This window comes from Urocitellus parryii, chromosome 1 (assembly GCF_045843805.1).
Source record: "Urocitellus parryii isolate mUroPar1 chromosome 1, mUroPar1.hap1, whole genome shotgun sequence".
NCBI classification, from domain to species: domain Eukaryota; kingdom Metazoa; phylum Chordata; class Mammalia; order Rodentia; family Sciuridae; genus Urocitellus; species Urocitellus parryii.
Window position 1 is genome coordinate 154864496 of NC_135531.1, and position 21836 is coordinate 154886331.

General features: G+C 45.4%; 1 protein-coding gene and 1 pseudogene across 1 annotated transcript; one reads left to right on the forward strand and one right to left on the reverse strand.

Annotated features, from left to right (window-relative positions):
• The first annotated feature begins 1706 nt into the window (after positions 1-1706).
• Positions 1707-2645, forward strand: LOC144254502 (olfactory receptor 2L13-like). Its single transcript, XM_077797757.1, has one exon. It carries the CDS (start codon positions 1707-1709, stop codon positions 2643-2645), a length of 939 nt encoding a protein of 312 aa, XP_077653883.1.
• A 2407-nt stretch (positions 2646-5052) lies between these two features.
• On the reverse strand, positions 5053-5779 carry LOC144255385 (olfactory receptor 2W3-like; annotated as a pseudogene).
• Between the last annotated feature and the right edge of the window lie 16057 nt (positions 5780-21836).

The window sequence follows — 21836 nt, forward strand, 5'->3', positions numbered from 1 at the left end:
TCAAACACATACCAGAAATATAAGGAGTGTGTCGATATTTTTCTATGAATATTTGGGAGGTTAAACAAGTGTTAAAACACAATTGTCAGCTGAGATGTTATAAAGAGAAGAAGAGAGGATGTCAGGAGCTGGGGTACAATTGCACATTCCCGAGAAAAGGCCGCAGCATGAAAACTATTTAGGAAGGGAACTGGCTCATTTTTTAAAAATTTTTGCTTTCTTAAAATTTCTCATTTTTGTTTTACTTTCCTGTCATAATCAAGTCTGAGGAGGGCAAGTACACACATGTATAAGCTACAATCAGTAGCTCCCTTTCCTTAGCTAGAGTCAGGAAGTGCCTCTGCTTAGGCTCCTTCCTAGTGAACAGCTCAGCAGCAGAATCACCTCCTGCCTGCACCTTGGGAAACTAAACCACAGGAACAGAAGAAAGAAACATCCTCCCCAAGATCCATGTGCCTGACCTAGACTGATGTATGGAATTAGGCCTGAGCTTATGAAGGACAATAATAATTACACAAATTACTTTGGTAAATCATTCACCAGTTACTAACTGTTCTATCATGGAAAGACTAAAAATATGATGTCAAGTCTGAGTCCAGTAATACCTAAATTTGAGAATATTATTCTTCACATCCATGAGTTCTTATTATTATCTTGGAAATGAAAACTTTAATGCAATAATTTGGATTTAAAAAATGTAGTAATGTGAAGAAAACTTCATTTAAATGTTGGCATCTCCAAGTTTCCTCTGTGTCTATGTGTGTATTCCATTAACCACACCCAGCTTGCATTTCTGTTACTGATCTACTTCTAGCTTGCCACTGTGAATATAGAATGGAATTATCATATAGTATTTATTCTGTCAATTTCATCATGTGTAATTTGCTTACTTGAAGAAAAGGATAACATATAAGAAATCCTACATGTCTGATATTAAGCTTGTAAAGTTTCCAGAGATGGAAACCTCATTAGGAAAGAGAAAATATCCAAGGAACAAGTTACAGTTATGGTGGTCTTTTAGGGTCATGATACCTTCACAGTTTTAAAACAATGCTTTTGGATGGAGGCCCACTTTGAGGGCCAGCTGAGCAGCTTCTGTTTAGGAGGTGAGCAGCACAGCTCTGGGAGAAGACCCTGGCTTACTCAGCTGCAGCAGTGCCAGTGGGGAGGGGAGAGCAGGCACTAAAGGTGTGGAGGAGGCGAGGTCACTGAGGATGCAGACTCAAGCACACAGGGCACTTCTGCACCCCACAGGCCATGCCTGTGGTGAACCTGAGTGCTAAGTTGGGGAGCTGGGAAAGCAGGGTCCTGGCTTCCTCCGGGGCTGAGCCTCTTGCAGAGTCCTAGGAATGCTCCTACCCAGCAGAAACAGTTCCAGAGAGGGATATAACCACATTATGTAGTCACATTGTGTGTGTGGACAAGTATTATCATTATCGTACAATTATAATGCAGCAATAAAAATATGGAAATAGAAACATATTAGCTACTGCTACACATAAAATTCATTATCCGAAGCATAAAGATACTTGTTTGAAAAAAATCCATTGAATTTAAGCTGCAGTGTTGTAGGAATAATAACAACTCACTCTAAAAAACACTAATAAACTTAATTTCTATTATTCTCCTTTCCTGTTTTACTATGATTATTACTTAGGTTTTTTTTTTGTTGTTGTTCTTTAAAGGAAATTATAGAGTACATTTCCATGGAAAGATGGAATGAAACTTCAAATGATTTTACTTTATTGGGGTTGTTTCCTCAAAACCAAACTGGCCTACTTCTCTTGCTCCTGATCATCTTTGTGTTTGTTCTCGCCTGTTTGGGGAACTCAGGGATGACTGCCCTCATCTTCTTGGACCCACGGCTCCACACCCCCATGTACTTTCTCCTCAGCCAGCTCTCCCTCATGGACCTGATGTACATCTCCTCCACTGTCCCCAAGATGGCCATCAACTTCCTGTCTGGCCAGAAGAGCATCTCCTTCCTGGGCTGTGGTGTGCAAAGCTTCTTCTTCCTGACCATGGCCGGCTCAGAAGGTTTAATACTGGCCTCCATGGCCTATGACCACTTTGTGGCCATCTGCCACCCTCTCCACTACCCCATCCGCATGAGTAAAAGGGTGTGTTTGAAGATGATCCTGGGGTCCTGGACATTGGGCTCCATCAATTCTGTATCACACACTTTTTACATCCTTCATCTTCCTTACTGCAGGTCTAGGGCCATCAATCACTTTTTATGTGATGTCCCAGCCATGGTGCATCTGGCCTGTATGGACACCTGGGTCTATGAGTACATGGTGTTTGTGAGCACAGGCCTGTTTCTCCTCCTTCCTTTCCTTGGTATTACTGTTTCCTATGGACGGGTCCTTTACGCTGTCTTCCACATGCGCTCAAAAGAGGGGAGAAAAAAGGCCTTCACCACATGCTCCACACATTTAACTGTGGTGACATTTTACTATGCTCCTTTTGTTTACACTTATCTCCGTCCCAAGACCTTCCGCTCCCCAGCAGAGGATAAGATCCTTGCAGTCTTCTACACCATCCTCACCCCCATGCTCAATCCCATCATCTACAGCCTGAGGAACAAGGAGGTCCTGGGGGTCATGGGAAGAGTGTGTGGGATGTTCTCCCCCAGGAAGGAGTGAGCATGGCTGTCCCTACTCCTCTGTATGGCTTCTCTCCATGCAGACTGGAACACGCTGGATCATAGCTGACCAATAGGTGTATACTGAGATCTGTGTATGTAATTAGAGCTTTCTAGGGACACATATGTAAAACTAATTGAAATAATATATTGATAATTATAAATTAATATACTAACAATATCTTTAATTGAAAATGTTAAAATCCATTTAATATTAACAATGTAAATATTAATTACATATTATTTTGTATCGTAATAATTGCATATAAAATACATTATATGTTCTTACATCTGTTAGTCAATATAAAATATTTATACTGATATTGAAAAGTTATCATGTCTACATGTGTCATGAAAAAATATTGTTGCTTGTATACTTTGTTTTTATTCTATTTTGTCAAATCCTGTGTGTAATTTATACTTATAGCCCACAGCTACTTGAACTGTAGAAACTTCAAGTGTTCCACAAACATGGGGCCAGTGTCCCCAAATCACAGGATTTCTGGGTGATTCAAAGTCTTTCCTTTAGGGAAAGATATGACATCTTTATTATATAATTCCTGGTCTTGAGACAAAGAATTGTACTCTGAAAAATAGCCATGCATTTCTTTTAAATGCCTTAAAATAGTAATTTATTTCCTTTAAATCTCAGTTATGGATATATGATACTCTAAGCAGCTCCTAGAACCCACTGTCACCCACATCTCTGATCATTCTCCTGGCATGTGCTATGTAAAGAGCATTCTATGCCCTGGGCAGATGCTGCACTTTTCCTTCACTTCCCTTTTCAAATTATTTGACCGGCAGCATCCATGATCCTTGACTCCACTAGGAGGTTCTCCTTGGCTCCTATCACCAGTGCCTCCTCTGAGCCGCTCTTTGGGGTCTTCTTTCCCACCACCTGGGCAGTCAACACAGTGTGCCTCTCTCATGTGCATGGCTGTGCCCTCCCCAGCCTCACAGGCAGCCTGTGTCTGCAGGTATCACTGGGTCTCCTGCTTTCTAATCTGCTTGCCTGGTCAGTTCCATGAGCCATCGGCCACATGCCCAGCTCCATCCTGGAGGTAACTCTCCATCCACGTTCTGTCCCATTTCACCAAACTGGAGCTTATGGGATTTACTGAGGTCACTTGACCTGGTGGTGTGGCATCAGCACAATCATCTGCTGTTTGACCAGGGACATCCTCTATTGTTCTATCTCACACATGTACTGGGGATGTTCTTGATGTGTACACATCTAGCCTGACTGCTCAGTGTTTCTGAAGACTGTAGGGGCCATCAGATACCTTTCAGTATGTTTCTTTTCTGTCTTAATAGAAATTAATTTGCTTCATTCCTTTCAATTAAAAACCCTGGCTGATACAATTAGATTCAAATGTCAGTTTGAATGTAAGTAGAAAATATTATGGAAAACAAGAGCAGTAATTATACTAATGGAGGAGGAGAGAAACATTAAAATATTTAGGAAACAATAAGATTATAATTATAATTACTTAGATTGGTGGCAATTGGATGAAAGTGCTCATCCTAAGGCCCAAATGTCAAACTAGCCTTTGATTTTATTAACTCATTTTACTCATTCATTCATTCATTTTTTTTTCTTTTTTTCTTTTGTTTTTTTTTTTGTACCAGAGAATGAACCCATGAGTGCTCAGCCACGGGGCCACAACACCAGCCCTCTTTCCTTTTTAATTTAGAGACAGGGTATAATGACATCCGATTTATAGAATACTTAGATTTACCTCTATGTCCGCTACAATGTTGTAAATACTCAGTATTTAGTGGCTGATAAATCACCTACTCCTTGAAGTAATTGCTTCCTTAGGTTCTGAGACTTTTTAATAATCCTGACTAATGTTCCCACACAGAAGTTCATCTAGAAATGAACGTTTCCCTTATTTTAGTTATGGTTGCTGGGCATAGTTCTAGAGTACATATTTCAAAACCACGGGTATTTCTATAAATTGCTGAGAGTTCTGTGCCTCATTTTCTACACTCTATTGATGACACTTTCAGTTGAATTCTATTGGCTTCATTGTGCCTTGAAATTCCAGGAATTCTGATGGGCTTTTCTGTATTCAATTTCATTATTTATTTATTTAAATGGTCTTTCACTTTCTGTATTTTTCTTCATTTGTTCTTTTGATCTTAATTTAGCTCATTAAATATATAAATAATTCTAGAGTCTTTATCTGGAATGTCATCCATTTCCATATCTGCAGGCTCCTTTCTTGGGGTGTTATAAATTTTGGGTGGAAACTTGGTTATTTCCTCATGTTTTCAGAGGTCTTGGACTTGTGATCTGTTGAGATGACTCCTGTTCCTTGTGTGTGTATGAGAGCCCTTTTGTGTGTAGTTATCTTTCACGTATTAAGTCCTGTGTTGTTAGAATCATTTAGCTTCACCACTCAGCCTGTGTTGAAGATTCTGTGTCTTCCTGAGGACGACTGGGTTCTGAACACAGCCCTGACGATGTGGCCATAGGAGACCAAGATGAAGACCAGGGGAGACAGCACGATGCCCATGGCCAGGATGAAGGCGATGCCCTCCACAGCAGCAGTGCTGATGCAGGCTGACCGGATCAGGGTGGGCATCTCACACAGGAAGTGGTCCACCTTGTTGTGCCCACATCGAGGTAGCCACAACGTCATTGGTGACATGATCAAATAATTGGCCATCCCACAGCCCCAGGCCACCAACACCAAGCCCAGGCAGAGTTGTGGATGGATAGGCAGAGTTGTAGTGCAGGGGCTTGCAGACAGCCACAAACCTGTCATAGGCCATGACGGCCAGCAGCAGACACTCCACTCCACCCAGGCCCAGGAACAGGAAGAGCTGGACCACACAGCCCACATAGCTGATGGTCTTGTCATGGTCACTCAGGTTGTAGAGCAGCTGGGGGATGGAGCTGGTGGTGAAGCTGAGGTCCAGGAAGGACAGGTGAGTGAGGAAGAAGTACATGGGCGTGTGGAGCCGGGGGTCCAGCCAAGACACCAGGATGATGGTGCTGTTGCCCACCAGGGTCAGCAGGTAGGCTACCAGGATAACCACAAAGAGGACCCTCTCCAGGTGGGGTTGGTCAGAGAAACCCAGAAGGATGAAGTGGCCCTGGGTGCTGCCGTTGGTCCCATCCATCTCTACTACACCTGAGGAAAATGGAATTTGAAACAAAAAAAAAGAAAAGAAAAAGTAATTCCCAGCCCCTCTGCACCCCTGTTACATACTAAGAACATCTGGAACTTCTAGTGAAAACGTGCCTGTCCATGTGCATCGCTTACTGGGTTAACACCAGAAATCAACAGTGTTTATACATCAAGGGTAAAAAAAAATGTACTCAAAACAAAATGTAAAACCTAAATATCATTTAAAAACAAACAGAAAGTTTGTGGGAATTAAAAATAAACATATTCTTTTTTTTTTAAATAAAGGTAATGTGTCCATTTATAACTAAAAAACAAAAACACAACTCAGCGGGGACAGTGCCCTCACTTGCCACCGAACATGGGAAGACTCTGCTGAAGACATTGTTCTTTCATCGAGTCTTTCAAACACCATAAACCTAACCCACTTAGGTACAGATGGCAGCTGGAAGAGAGTCCTGAGAACATTAGTTTCCCTGGATGTGGAGGATGCTATTTTCAGTACTTTCTGAATATTAACTCATTCGGTTCCCACAATAACTCTGCAAGGTAGGAACTATTACTTCATTTCCAGTTTTTGGAGGTGAGGAGGAAGCTGGCCCAATTCTACATGGCTGGCATGTAGCAGGACTGGATTTGAACCCAGGCAGCTTGAACCCCCAAATGCATTGTCTGATCTTTTGGGAATCAAGCAGAATTGAGATGACCCATTAGGAATGTGTTGGAAATGGCTTAATAGCAAGCCTAGGCTGCAAACTAAGTGCCTACAGGACCAGGCAGACCAATGTGAGTGAGGCTGGTAGGGAGAGGTCTGTGGGGTGGCTGTGGAAGAGTGTTTAGGCAACCCAGAGGCCTTCCCGAAAACTCCCTGAAATCAAACTTGCCTGTAAGCCATTTGGGACCCCTGGCTTAGAGCAGCTGTGACCTAAGTGCAGGGTATCTTGGCTGAACAGGTCCTGAGCAAGAAAGGCAAGCCACTAGGGCCCACTAGAGCTCATCAGCTTCTGGGTCACAGGAGGGGGAATGCCAAGGACAGATCATGGAAGTACCTGACCTCCTGTCTGTGTAGCAGCAAAGGGCATAAGAATCACTAGAGATGGAAGTGACAAGGGACAGGAAGAACTACCCAGTCAGAAATAGCCAAGAGCGACCTGTCCCTGGAGGCTTCAGAAATAGCCAAGAGCGACCTGTGTCCCCGGCGGTTACCATTGTCAGATATCGCACTCCTAAGGCCTGGAGGTCTACTGAGTGTCTTCTGCTCCAGGGCTCCTCTAACAATGCAGGTTCTTCCATTCTAGGATGTTACCCTAAGTCAGGCCCTGATTCACTTGTTAACTCCAAGTCCTTTGCTATAAATTCCTCAGTTTGCTTTTTTGACTTGTTAAAAGGAGGGTGATATCGATTTTCAATTGGTTTTGGTGTACCAAAAATAAATAAACTGGGGCTGGGGATTTGGCTCAAGCGGTAGCAGCGCTTGCCTGGCATGCGTGCGGCCCGGGTTTGATCTTCAGCACCACATACAAACAAAGATGTTGTGTCCGCTGAAAACTAAAAAATAAAATATTAAAAAATTCTCTCTCTCTCTCTCTCTCTTTAAAAAAAAATTTAAAAAAATAAATAAACTAATTAATTCTATATGGCTCAACTCTGAAACTGTGCTACCTAGTTTGTAAGAATAAATGGAAATGCTTGAAACATGAGAAAAATTCTGACCACCATGAACATAGTAGGAGCTTTCGTGAGTGCTTTGATGAATCAAGTGGTGGTTCTGGAGCCGGTGGGCAGGAACCTCCTGCACCCACTTCTAGCAGAGCCAGTTACATGGGAACAAGGTCAGGCAAAGCAGTTTTTCTAGGAAAATTCACATTCACCTCAGCTCCTCCAGTGTGTCCCCCCACCCCTCCTTCCCAGCGACTAGGATCCAGAACAGTCTTGTCCTGTTTTCAGCTGTGGATACAGAAGTGATTGCCCAAGGCCACTCTCCAGATTGGAAGGAAAAGAGCCGCTACGAAGAGGCGCTGGCCAAGCTCTCACTGCAGCCGGGTTTTGTGGACAGAAACAATTCCTTGGAGGGTGCCTGGAGCTGAATGGATGCGCTGCAGGTAGCCGGCGCTCTCCCAGTCCTTGGTGACGCATAATCCCTTCACTTCCCTTGAGAATAGCACAAAGTAGGGGATCGGGCGACAGCAGCCGAGGAGCCCCTCCTCCCCGTCTGTGAAGGGCGGCCGCAGGTCTGCGCCGCAGTAAAGGCAGCTGGCGCGGGTGTGGGGGGGCGAACAAAGAGTTGGGACGAGTAGTCGCCAGGGACAACATTGTGAAGCCCCTAGGTGGACGCGCGCCCATTCTGAGAGAGTCCACTTCCAGCCACTGGGGCGCCCTGCGGGCGGGCGGTAACCCTGTGGTGTCCTCCCCGCCGCATAGCTCTCAGGACTGGGGGCGACCGCTCGGGGAGGGGGCGCGGTGCCCCAGTGCTGTCCGGCAGCAGCCCCACGATTCTTCAGGCCAAAAGTCAGGGAACCCGAGTTCTCCCTAAAGGAAAAGTCGTTCGACAATGCCCAACAGGCCAGTGGCCAGGCTGGCACACCTGCACCGGGATGCGGGCTTGGCGCGTGCGGGGTGGGGGAAACGCAAGGAGGTCCAACTGGGCGGCGCCCCAGCCCTGCACACCCTTTCTCCTAGGGAAGCGCGTGATAAGCTCAGCAAAAGGGTCCTCGCGGTGGAGATGAGCCAGCTCGCCCAGGACCTAAGGAAACCGAGAAGGGCAACTCAATCCCTCTTTTCGCCTGGACTTCAAGCCCCGCAGGTCTTGGCATCCGTCCGTCCGCCACCTTCCCAAACTCCGGGTTTTCAAAATAAACATATTCTTAAAGAGAGAATATATTTTTAAGCACTATATTATGAACATTTTGCTAAAAATGGATCAAATTTTTTGAAGGTGAAAACATTTTCAAGATTTATGGAAATAATTTTTAGGGCAGAAAATTCCCTATTTTTCCTCTAGATCTGAACCCCCTGAATCAGGCTTCCCATGAACAAGCAGAGCTCATCTGTCCTCTTCCTCAGTCCAGGAGGAAAGTGGAGACTTTGTACCAGGGTCGGAGTCCCTCCTCTCTCTGTGAATGAGCATCCTGAGTGCACTTGAGGCTGGGTGGACGCCGTGGCAACTTTCGTCATCACCAATCTTTAGGAGAGGTTGGCTCCTGCCAGACTCCTCAAAGAAAGGAAAAGAAGAAGGAAGGAAGGAAGGAGGAGAGAAGGAAGGAGGAAAGAAGAAAGGAAGGAGAAAGGGAGGGAGGGAGGGAGGGAGAAGGAAAGAAGGGAGGGAGGAGGGAGGAGAGAGGAATAAAGGAAGAAAGGGAGGGAGGGAGGAAGGAAGAAGGAAGGAAGGAGGAGAGAAGGAAGGAAGGAGAAAGGAAGGGAGGGAGGAGAAAGGAAGGAGAAAGGAAGGGAGGGAGGGAGGGAGGAGAGAAGAAAGGAAGGAGACAGGAAGGAAGGGAGGGAGGGAGGAAGGAAGGAGGAAGAAGGAAGGAGGAGAGAAGAAAGGAAGGAAAGACAAAAGAAAAGGAAAAGAGAGGAGAGGGAGGGATTCAGCTCCACATTTTGGCTTTTCCACATTATGGCCCTTCATCACCAAGACTGATGTGAGTTTTCCTGCCTGTCTGATTCCTCCAGGGTCTGTGATTTCAGTCACCCTGTAAGAGGCTGAGTCTGAGGATTTGGTGTCTAACCCAGGCTTATGATGGGATACTGTTCCATCGTAGAAGGTGCCATGTGACTCTCTTCTGGAGTTGCCCCCAATCTCCTTTTGAGACAGTTTTGGAAGAGAGAGATTACGGTCATTTCATCCTAGGTCTCTAGTACCTGTGTTCAGCTTGAGAACTTTGTATTTTAACTAATTAATGAAGTGGTTACTGACTTCCCTATGGACCCAGAGGGAGGAATATTTTAGCCAGATTTTGGGGGGTTTGGTGATCACTAAATGTTTATAAGCAGGTCTCAGACAGACATTAAGGAGATAAGCCTGTCCCTTTTCCACCTCCTATTAGAATGAAGAAGTGTGCCCTTGGCAGAGGGGACTGACCCTCTTGTGCCTCTTTTCCTTCCATTGCTGCAGGTTCCTTGATTGTGGAACAAACTTCACTTCCGTTTTCCCACTCTTTGTATCGTTTGCCTCCCAAGACTCCACCTATTGTCCAGGTAGTAGTAGGTCAACTTCAGTCCATAAAACGCCACCTTGAAATCCCAAAGAACTTAAGGTGCTATGATTGCTTCTTAAATTAATGATAACATTTTCAAATATTTGAAATTTAAAGGCTTATATAAACCAAAATTTTAGACCTCATGCTACCAGGACTAAGCAAGACACAGATCTTTTCACTGCACTAAGAACTATAACCCCAGTGGGAGGTCAGAGAGGAGCTGGTGCTTCACCCTGGGGAGTTTCCCACTTCCCTGTGTATCCACAGTGCACACCTCAGCTGACTGTGCCTGCCTGTGCATTACCTAGACCACAGCCTGGATTTATGCTGAGTGTCCCCTCTGCTCTTCCCTCCTCCTCTAGTTCCCCCACTTCTTCCATTTCCCTACCATTGTCCGTGACCTTCAGTCCTCTGCTGAATTACTACTCTTCCCCTACAACGTTCAAATGTTTCCCTTTGCTCACCTCCTGATGAATCCCCAGCTGCCTTTGCCTGCTTTCCAAGAACCCTGCCGTGTGCACGGGTTTGCTTCCAAACCATTCCCTCATCAATGGCCTATGTGTCTTCTGTCCCAACTTCTACTCTCCAGGGCTGAGAATTTTCCAAGCTCCATGGCCTGCATGTGGCCATTTGCAGCATACAAGCCTGCCTGGCCCTCAGCCCTGGGAACATTCTTCATAATGTCCTTCAGATTCACCCTCCTCTGTGCAGCTCCTAGGACTGCTCAGATTGCTTGCACTGACCCTGCTTTGGCAGCCTTGGTCTCCACCTGTCCCCTGGGCCTCCCTTCTTCCTACTCAACCTCTGTCCCTACACCTAGGCATTGATTTCCCCTGCTGCACACTATCTCTCATTCTAGCCTGAGGTTTTATTCTGTGGAGGTCGCTGAGCCCAAGAGGATGTCTGGTTCTCCCTCCTGCACTGGAATCAGGCACCCACGTAGCAGATGTGCAGTAGGTAGTGCCAATAGGTATGACCAGCACAGAGCAGGTCAGTGGCAGGAGCTCTGCCCACCCCCTCAGGACCTGGCTGTGAGGGCCATTTACTCCTCGCAGAAAACAGCACTGTTCCTCACCCTGCTCTAGAGCACAGTGACTCCGTGGGATCCTGGCGCCTGGTGCCCACCACATCAATGCCAATGCTGGCTGTGTGTTCACATCACTCCAACATTCAGTTCTCATACCTCACCCTTGGTCTTCCTCACATCCAGATTTCCTACCACAGCCTGTGTTGGGCTGAGGCTGATGACCGAGTGTTTTCTGTTACCTGTCTGGGTTGGGTTTCTTCTTTCCCATCCTATCTCTACACCCAGTTTACTTCAAATTCAGATGAAAGTGTTCTCTGCTGGGTACTGCCCTTCATTATCTTACTGCAGTTCAGTATCTTCTTTGCCCCCTGGGCCATTGATATGAACGAATTTTGTCCATTCTCTTTATATCGATATGCATATCCTTGCCTATTATTTTATTTGAAGAGTAGCTCAAAGTGTATTTTCTATAGCCTGTGTTCTTTGATTAACTAGCAGAAATGAATTCCAGACAGTTGGCTGTGCATGGTTTCCCTGCTGTGGGACTCTGAGTAGGTCTGTGTGTGGCACGCACTCTGCAGGTGTGCACGGCATCACTCTATTAAATTCTCTAAGAACAGAGGCCATGCCTCTCCTTTGGCATTACCTGCACACTCTGGATGGTTCAAGGAGGTCGGTAGTCAGCATGCTAATGCACAGAAGAAGGAGTGAAGAATCAGCAGAAAGGTTAGGTACATACCCTGTTCACCATTCCTGGTGGCATGTCATGTTACCAAGGCAGCTGAGGTTGGCTGGTTGTGGAAGGAGGAAGAGGGGTGGTCTGACTCCAGCAAAGCCCTCTGCCCTGTGATTTCCGATGCCCCTTTGTTTTCTCGCTCTTTCTCCAGAATAGGCCCAGCCTGAGCTGGTGGGAATGACTCTCCTGTGCCACAAAGCAGCAGAGACACCAGGAGAGAAAGAGGTAGGGACCCTGGAGCTTTCCCTCACCTACTGGACTCCAGCTCCAGTGGGCCTCAGTGGCCCTGAGGACAAGGGTTTTGTGAAGCTGACATCAGAGGGATCCTCAGAGACAGTGGGAAGAGGACCCAGAGTAACAGGGCTTGGTACTCCAGGGCATTCACATTCCCCATGGGATCCCTGGGCTCAAGGGAGGGACAGAGGAGAAATTACAGGGAATCAGTCACACTTCTGTTTTGTACAACCACGTTTTTCCTCTGGCCTGTGACAGAAAACAAGAAAACCAGAGTTGTATATTTTTTCCCCTTGATAAGGAATGTCCTCATCAGCTTCTTTAAACCAAAAATGTAGAGCAATCTGTAATTTTCATAATTGTTTTTAATACCTGGAATTGAACTCAGGGGCACTGGATCACAGAGCCACACTCCCAGCCCTACTTTGTATTTTATTTAGAGACAGGGTCTCATTGGGGTGCTTAGAACTTTGCTGTTGCTGAGGCTGGCTTTGAACTCTCAATCCTCCTGTCTCAGCCTCCCCAGCTGCTAGTTTTATAGACATGTGCCACCACACCCAGCCTCCAGTGGTATTTTATTGTCACAAGCCTTGCAACCCACACCTGTGGGCAAAGAGGTGAGAACAATGCTTCCTCATCTCCACTTTCTTACTATGCCCAGGGCAGAAGAAGGCTCCCCTGAGTCTTCCCATGGACTCACATGGGCACCAGCAGGCATGTTCTCTGGGGAGCAGCATGAATTCTTGAGGCTAATTTCTTCCCGAAATGAAACAGTAAAGTCAGCCCACATCTGTAGTTTAATTAACACAGAGATTCAGAAGTTCACTAGGAAATGTTACTTAAAAACTTATTTATGTAAGTATATTCCTAATTCATTAATACGAGTTTGTGGCAACAAAAAAAAATAAGTAAATAAAGAGATTTGCCAGTGGGATTGCATCAATTTCATGAAAATGAAATCATCAAATACATTTCTCAAATAAAACCAGGCAGAAAAATCAATCAAAATCTTCAATTTGGCCAGGCACTCTAGTCCTGCCTGTAATCCCAGCTACAAGGCTGAGTGACACAGAAGGATCACAAGTTCCAGGCCAGCTTCAGCAACTTAGCAAGACCTTGTCTCAAAATAAAAAGGTCTGGGTATGTGGCTCAGTGGTGGACCAACCCTGGGTCCAGTGCCCAGTACTGCTTGCAACAAAAACTAACAAATCACCTTGCAATTCCTAAGCTTCCAAGCAAACAGAAGACTCTTGGCTGTCTTTTCCTGCTCAGTTCAACAAACAGGCTGCACCAGGAGACACAGAGAACACAAGAAACAGAAAACACTCTAATTGCTGGAAGCAACTAGAGGAAGAAGCAGAGGGCTTAATGAGTCCCAGGGCTCCCAGTTCTGTCCCAGGAGACTGAGGGCAAGTTCGTGCTCTAAACTTGTTGAGCACATTCTCTCCAAAACAGGGATCTTGCTGCAGTTCCTCTGTGTAGGTCCCCAGACACCGTCTGTCCATGCTCTGAGCACTGAGCTTCCCACACTAGATGTGACTGGATCATTTAGTCATTTAAGTCTTAGTGTCTGCAATGGCTCCCTCTTCTTCCCCTTGGTAGATCCGAGAGCAGAGTTCTAGAACACAACTTAGAAATACTGAAATTTATTCTTATTTCTCTAATATTACAGCAAGAAGAATAATAAATACGTCACATAAAAAAACTAAAATTGTATCAAAAAGAAAAGAAATACTGCTACAGACAGGAAACCAGCAGAATATGCAAAAATGGAGAGTTGGATATTCCCAATAGAGGATTCAGTGCTTATAAATCACTGGAATAAAACGTATAAGGCCACAAAATGTGGGTTGGGAATAAATTATTCCATACTCTTTAGAGCAGAGAGAAGGCATTTCAAGTTACTGATCATGCACAAACATATTTCACTACAATCATACCTTGAGAGTGCGAAATTTAGAGAATAACTATTGCCTAACTTATCTGCACCTCAGAAAAGTCACCCATCAGGTTGTATATGAGTCTAGACTGACATCTGTGTCTGCTGGGGTCAGCTGGGCCTGCTCTGCCCTGGTAGACCTCCTCCACGCCACAGGCACAGCCCCATCTCAGCTCCCAGACCTTCCCGGCTGCTTGTTGGACCTGCAGCCCTTTAACTCACATCTTCTTCCCTCATATTTTTTATTTTTACAGAAACACAGAGTCTTTTACTAGAGAAGTTAAACTTTTATGACCTTAAAAATATTTATTTTAGCCTCTGTGTGAATGACATTTGGGTTATCGACAATAATCTACTTTGAAAATCTCCAATTTGAATTTGTTGGTGAGAAACTGAAAGCCATTGAACTTCTGGTCCTTTTAGCCTCTGCAGAAGCTTATGGAGAAATTGCTTTCCTTGCATATTATTAATAGTAAACCATCTTCACCACCTTGCCGTGGTCTCAGAAAGCCCATTAATGTGGTAATACCTGACTTTCAGATGGTAAACGCTGTCAATCAACTGATCCCATTAGTGATTCCTTTCCTCTATTTTCTAATTTTTTAAAAATATTTATTTTTTTTTTAGGTGTAGATGGACCCAACACAATGCTTTATTTTTATGTGGTGCTGAGGATCGAACCTGGGTCCCACGCGTGCTGGGCAAGCACTCTGCCGCTGAGCCATAATCCCAGCCCCAACTTTTAAGACTACTGTTATTATTTAGTGTTCCATCTTCTGTATCAATTTTCTGTTTTTTTCCTCTTATTTTCATTTCTTTCTGATTATAGATTGCTTGTTGGACTATTTCCTCACTGATCATCGAGCCCTTCTGTTGGGTTTCTTACCATATTTTCAATTAGCAGGAATATATTTTACTTTATTGAGTGAATATCTCTGCACATATTTTTATTTTAGCACATATGCTCTCTAATACATCTTGAAATTGGCTTCCTGAGGTCAGTTCTCCTTCCCACCCTCTGTGTGCGTCTTTCCTTTCCCTTGCTTGGCTTTGCTGTTTGCTGTTGCTGTTTGGGGCCAGTTTTATGAGCGCAAAGTGCCTCTCACATTGCTGGCCTTTGCTTCCCTGCTCTCACATGCCAGGAAGCCTCCTTCAAAGTTGTGAGGAGCAGCAAGACCTTTTCACAGACAGCTACATGGTATGTGTATCAAGTGTGGATTCCCCCTTGATGTTGGAAATTTAAGAATACTGCTGTCTGGGCTGTCCTACCTGAAGGCCTTAGTCAGCCATCTCCAGTCTGCTCTCCGGGGCTCTCAGCTTGGCTGTCCGTATTGCTGTCACACTGAGGAATGAACCAGTCTCCAACTCAGGACCTCAGGACAGCACTCCTCTGCTGGTGGCTCTGCATCATGGCCATGCCTGGGTCACACAGTGAAGAGACCTCCCACTAAAACTCCCAAGGAGAAGTGGGGGGCTTCCACAGCACACTGTAGCTACCTATGTCCACATTTCTTCATGCATTCTCCAAAATAAAAACAATGAAAATGAAAGCAATCAAAACCACCAGAATTTTATGATGGCAAAGAAATAATTTTTTAAAATTTTTTTGTTTGTTTTCATTGGTTCTACATGACAGTAGGATGCATTTATGCACTTTGATATATCATACATAGATGGGATATAATTTATCATTTTTCTGAGTGTACACGTTGCAGAATCACATTGGTCTTGCAGTCACATATATACATACAGTAATAATGTATGTTTCATTCTACTATCTTTCCTATCACTACATCTCTTCCCCTCCCCTCCCTCCCTTCACTTCCCTCTATCTAATCTAAGGTAACACTATTCTTCCCTAATGCCTTATTGTGAATCAGTATCCACATATTAGAGAGAATATTCAGCCTTCAGTTTTTTGGGGTTGGCTTATTTTGATATACTCCAACTCCATCCATTTACTGGGAAGTGCCATAATTTCATTCTTCTTTAAAGTTAAGTAATATTCCATTGAATACCACATTTTCTTTATCCATTTCATCTATTGAAGGGCACCTAGGTTGGTTCCATAGTTTAGCTATTATGAATTGAGCTGCTATAAATATTGATGTGGCTGCATTACAGTAATTGCTAGTTTTAAGTCCTTTGGGTATAAACGGAGGAATGGAATAGCTGGGTCAATGGTGGTTCCATTACAAGTTTTCTGAGGAATCTCCATACTGCTTTCCATAGTGGTTGCACCAAATTGCAGTCCCACCCAGCAATATATGAGTGCACCTTTTTCCCCACATCTCACCATCATTTATTGTTGCCTGTATTCTTGATGATCTCCATTCTGACAGGAGATGAAATTTTAGTGTAATTTTGATTTGCATTTCTCTAATTGCTAGAGAAGTTGAACAATTTTTCATATATTTGTTGATCAATTGTGTTTCTTCTTCTGTGAAGTGTCTGTTCAGTTCGTTAGCCCATTTATTGATTGAGTTATTTGTGGGTTTTGGTGTTAAGTTTTTTGAGTTCATTATATATCCTAGAAATTAATGCTTTATGAGAGGTGCACACGGTGAAGAACAATGTCCACTTTGGGAATGACCCTAGAACTGAATCCGAGTCAGAAGACAAAGAGCACTGTGGGTCACCATGCAGAGTGGGCACAGTTATAGTTGCCCTTTCGAAAGAAGACCCAGCAGGAGAGAAGAACTGGGGTGAAGTCTGGGACCTGTCCATTAACACCTTGGCTGCAGGAAGTAGAGAAAAGTTTATATGTTATAAATATGTTATATGTTATAAATATATGCTGTAAAATGTGAATTCATAATACTACAGCAGAAACTGAGCAAAAGCCCCCACCCCAAAAGAAACCCAAGCACCAGACAAAACCCAACATAGCCCACAAGCAAAGGTGACGGCCTGTTGAGCACCCTCTTCTGCAGATAGGAAGAGATTGCTATGATAGAAGCTCATCTTATACCTGAGCAGGTTTCCTCCTCCATGCCCTTCCACCAAGGTGATGCTCTGCCCCACCTAAGACCCACCCAGAGCAGTGGCATTGGCTGACCATGGACTAAATCTCTGAAACCATGAGCCAAGATTGACTTTTGCTCCTCTAAGCAGTTCTTGCCAGGTATTTTGGTCTCAGCATCAAGTTAACAGAGTAGACTCAGTAAACCTCCAGACTGGGGTTGACCAGGGTGTATCTAGAAACACAGATGAGTGCCCTCTGCGTGCTGGAGTGAGGGACAGTGGCTGTGTCAGGACTGCACAAGGGGAATGGAATTGGGGACAATCAGCTGTGCTAGAGGAGGCCTTCAGAAGCCTACAGCGTTGGCAGACCTTTCCCAAGTGGGTGCCTTGATGTTGGGGCTCACCACATCCCACCCTAAATTACGACTCTAAAGACCAAAGTAGGCCCCCCAATATGCCCGTTGGCCTATTGATTCCAAGGTCGTTCTTTTGAGCAGGCACAGGAGTGGCTCTGAAGAACCCCGTTTGGGGAGGAAATTGTATCAGTGAAGGTGTCTTCCAGGAAGAGGGCTGCACCCCACAGTGCTGGCACTCGCAGACCTATCAGCACAGCAAGGCCACCCTCATTCCCTGGATTGCTCCCTTCCCTCCACCATGACAGACGCCCACACCCTTTCTGTAGCTCAAGAGGCTCTGCCATCTCAGTTACCTGGCCATTCTCTAGGTCTCCACATGAGGGCGACTCCCACGCACATGCAAGTCACTGAATAGCTTTTCTCCCTTAATCTGTCTCTCTTTGGTGGTGCTGGGGATTGAACCCAGGGCCTTGTGCAGTTGAGGGAAGCCCTCTACCAACTGAGCTATATCCCAGCCCGCTCCCTTAATCTCTGTATGCCAGTTTAATTCCCCAGTCGGCCTAGAGGACCCTGGAGCTGGAGGGTTTCCTTCCCAGCACCTCCAGAGGCCTCTCTCTCTCTCACCTCTGCAGTCTCTTCTTGCGCTCTGTGCTGTGCTGGGGTCCAGAAGGCTTCATCCAGTTTCCTGAGTTTAGAACCCTGTCCTTGATTAGGTGGGACGGTTTTCTACACTCCGCAGTGAGCAGAGTGCCCCCTGCTGGCCATCCTGCGTATGGCCTCTGATTTACGGTGGTACTCCCGGGTGTGTCATCTGAAATCCCCAGGAGCATATGTAAGATCGCCCTGGCTCCTGGACTGTCCCATATCTGTGTCGGTGCACTTGCTGCTGTACGTTGCTTTCAGGGAAAACAGGCGTTTCTGTTGATATCCCTTTACTAGTGAATCTACCCGTACTGATATCTTCCTTTCCCAAAGATCATTGTTAAAGGTTGTCAGTAAACTATTCCTCCATGAAGTTTAAAAATGTCAATAAATAATAAAGGGCCACTTTAAGAGATACTGCATTTCTCCCCCTTCCAGCTGCTCATCATTCCAGCTGGCATATTTTCTCCATGGTCTCTGGGAGAAGGCTCTTTCAGTTTTACATTATTGTGATGTTTTTGCTGAGAAGAATCATTCAGTGATAGGAATTAACATGAAGTAGAAAAACAATAGATAAGGACCACTGTGCTGGGCCTTCCGGCTGAGGCCTGAGAGGGACTGGGCTCAGCTCTGAGTGCAGCAAGTGGGGATGGAGTGGTGCAGGATCTGTAGGGAAGGTGGCTAAATCCAAGCACCAGCCTAAGGGACCTCTGGCTAAGTTGACCTAATGGGACGACTGCTGAAGCCTGCCCAGGATGGTCAGTGGCTACCTGTGGGAAGGTGAGAGACCAGGACCCTGATCAGGGATCAGCCCAGGAATTTCTACCTAAGCTGATGTAGCAAGGGTTCTTTGCTACAAGTGCATTTCATAAGGATGAGTCATAAGCCTGACTAAAGTGTGGCCAAGCAAATGTCCATGTCACCTGCAATGGAGCTGTAACACCTGTGCTTCACATCAAAGCTGAGCTTCATTGGTACACCTATGATCAGCCCTATTTACACCACCTGAGGACTGTGGGCTTGCAGGAGAATGAAGAAAGCTAAGGAGAAGCGAGCGATCACCGCCACTGTGTTGCTGATGACACACTGCAACTTCTAGGTCTGACCTGCACTGGAAAAGTGAGAAGGCAAGTGGGGACACCGCAGCTACCTCCAAGTCACACCTGCGGACGGTGGGATGAAGCGCTATCTTCACTACTTCCTCCAGGTGGCGGTGTTGCATAGCTTTTGGCCACAATCGCTCTTTCTATGGGCCAGGGCATCCATATAAGAGCGTTTCTGAGTCTGGAGTGATGGAAATTTAAGTATAAGGTCATAGCCTTGTGTCTTTCTGTTACCACTATGTGAAATCAAACTCTTTTCCACCCAATGTCCCTGAGAAGCCAATAACTGTTTATCAGTTTTGGAATGTATTATTCCACCCAATATGTGCTCTTTTCTCCAATGTGTTTGTCCATGTCCACAGAAGTCCTCCTTGAGTCAGGTCCAGCTCTGCAGTAAAACTGTGGAGGAACATGAGGCCTGTCCTCACTTCTGCCATAATCTCCTCATCTAGCAACTGACTCAGGTCCAAAAAGTAGGTGAGATTGTGATCATCTTTCAGCTGGCTCAAGTCAGATCTCTTTTCAGCAGACCCCAGTTATTCTTGGTTTCATAAGCCTGGTGGGAACAACTTAGATGGCCCAATCATTCGTAGTCCTAAACTGGGATCAACTGGCTATATGCACAGGTTTCTAGGTTCTAGCATCTAGTAGGCGCAGCGTCTGTGCCCAGCCATGCTGCTGATACCACCAGTTAAGGGTGGTGAGTTCTGCTCCCTCCCATGTTGAAGTATGACATTAGAGAAGCACACCAAGGCAGGCATATAAATAGGGTTTATTTAAAAGGGGGTACATAGACTTCTGCAGGAGGGAGTAGGGGGCTATAGCTGGTATCCCAGGAAGCGAGGGTGTCCTGCCTAGGCTTCCTGAGTTCTCCTGCTCTCCTCCCCTGGTCTCTCCTTTGTATGTGCCTGACTAGGCCCAGGAGCTGCTCAGTGGATGGCCAAAAGGTGAGAAGCAGATGGGTGGGGAAGGGCCAGATAGAGCAGCCCAGGAAATATTAATCAACAACTTTCACAACTCCCTGTAGGGAGGGGCAATCCCTGGGACAGGTTACCTCTGGGGGTTATCTAGATAGGGTGGAGGAAGGGCTCTGAAGGCCTTTCAGTCCCTCAGGGGACAGCCTCCAACTTCCCAGACTCACTCCAATAGGCGTCCTTGATTTGCGACCTGACTCCATTTACCTATCTATCCTGACTGCCTGTCTGGTTCTGGCTTCACTGCTACCTGCCTGTCCTCGCATCTTGACACCCTCTGTCCCTACTAGAATCCTGGAGCTTTCTTTATTACAGGTCCTCTTCAGTGTGCCCAGGGCAAAAGGGAAGCTTGCTGAGGGCTCTTCAAAGTGCAAGGAACCAATAGAGGAGGCAGGAAGTGGGGGCAAATTCAGCGACTCTGTCCTCAGTGAGCACCACCCGCACCTCTTGGAGGAGGTCCATGCACTTCCTGTGCTGTTGGTCCAAAGTCAGAAGGTGGCCTTGAGCAGGATTCTGGAAACTTCCCTGGGACCCCAATAAAACTAGAGGGCGGGAGGGGCATGCTGTCCTGTCCTCTCTAAGAGGACCCTCTCTCCCTGGAGACTGTCCCTTTTCCCTTTCCATCCCTCCTAATAAAATCTTGCCCATACTCTGAGCACTCTGAAATCTTTCTAACTTGCTGGCAAAAATCAGGGTTTGAAGGGAGTTCCCAGGGCCCCAGTTTCCCTGAAGGTCTCTGCTCTGAAACACAGTTAAGCAAACCACATTTGTTACCTGCCTGGTCCTGGCCAGCCTGGGAGGTCTCACTGAATTTCCACCCGCCCTAATCCTGTCCAGAGGACAGGCTGCTCAAGGCCAGAGCCCCTCTTCAGGGGCTGGTGAACCTGGAGTTAACATGCTGACAGCGTGACCACCAGACAACTCTGACTTCATCACAATAACACCCTTGAATGTCTCTCCCCTTCGCAGCCAGCCCTCCCCCTCATTCCTTTTACCCTACCTTAATTGTTGCCCCATTTTTTTTATTTTTTAAATTTAATTTTTCTAATTCGTTTTAATTAGTTATACATGACAGTATAATGCATTTATGTACTTTGATATATCATACATAGATGGGATATAATTTCTCATTTTTCTGAGTGTACATGTTGTAGAATCATATTAGTCATGTAGTCACATATATACATAAAGAAATAATGTCTGTTTCATTCTACTGTCCTTCCTATTCCCACATCCCTTCCTCTCCCCTCCCTTCACTTCCTTCTACCTAATCTGAGATAACTATTCTTCTCTAGTGCCCTTCCCACCCCAATGTTTATAGCAGCTCAATTCACAATAGCTCAATTATGGAACCAACTTAGGTGTTCTTCAATAGATGAATGGATAAAGAAAATGTGATATATATATATATATATATATATATGATGGAATATTACTTAGCTTTAAAGAATGATCTGATAGTATTTGCCAGTAAATGGATGGAGTTGAAGAATATAAGGCTAAGTGAAATAAGCCAATCCCAAAAAACCAAAGGCCAAATGTTTTCCATAATATGTGGATGCTGCCCCTTTTTAAGGGTGAGAAGTTCACTTGGGAGTCCAGCTTTTACTCATCCTGTTCTTGGCCAAGAATCAAATTCTCCTTGGCTTCTCAACTGGCATTTTAATTGTGTTGCAACCAAAAGCTCAGTTCTTATTCCCAAGCCAATTCAATAATGAGGACACGGTTTTGAGAAAAGGGAAAATAAGTGTTATTGCTTTGCTGGCAAAGGAGAAACACAGGGGACTTCAGTCCCAGAGGCTGTGATTCTGCCCATCAGCAGGAACAGCAGGGGGACTTTAAAGGAGCTATTCAAAGGCTGCCTTCCAGGAGTGCCCT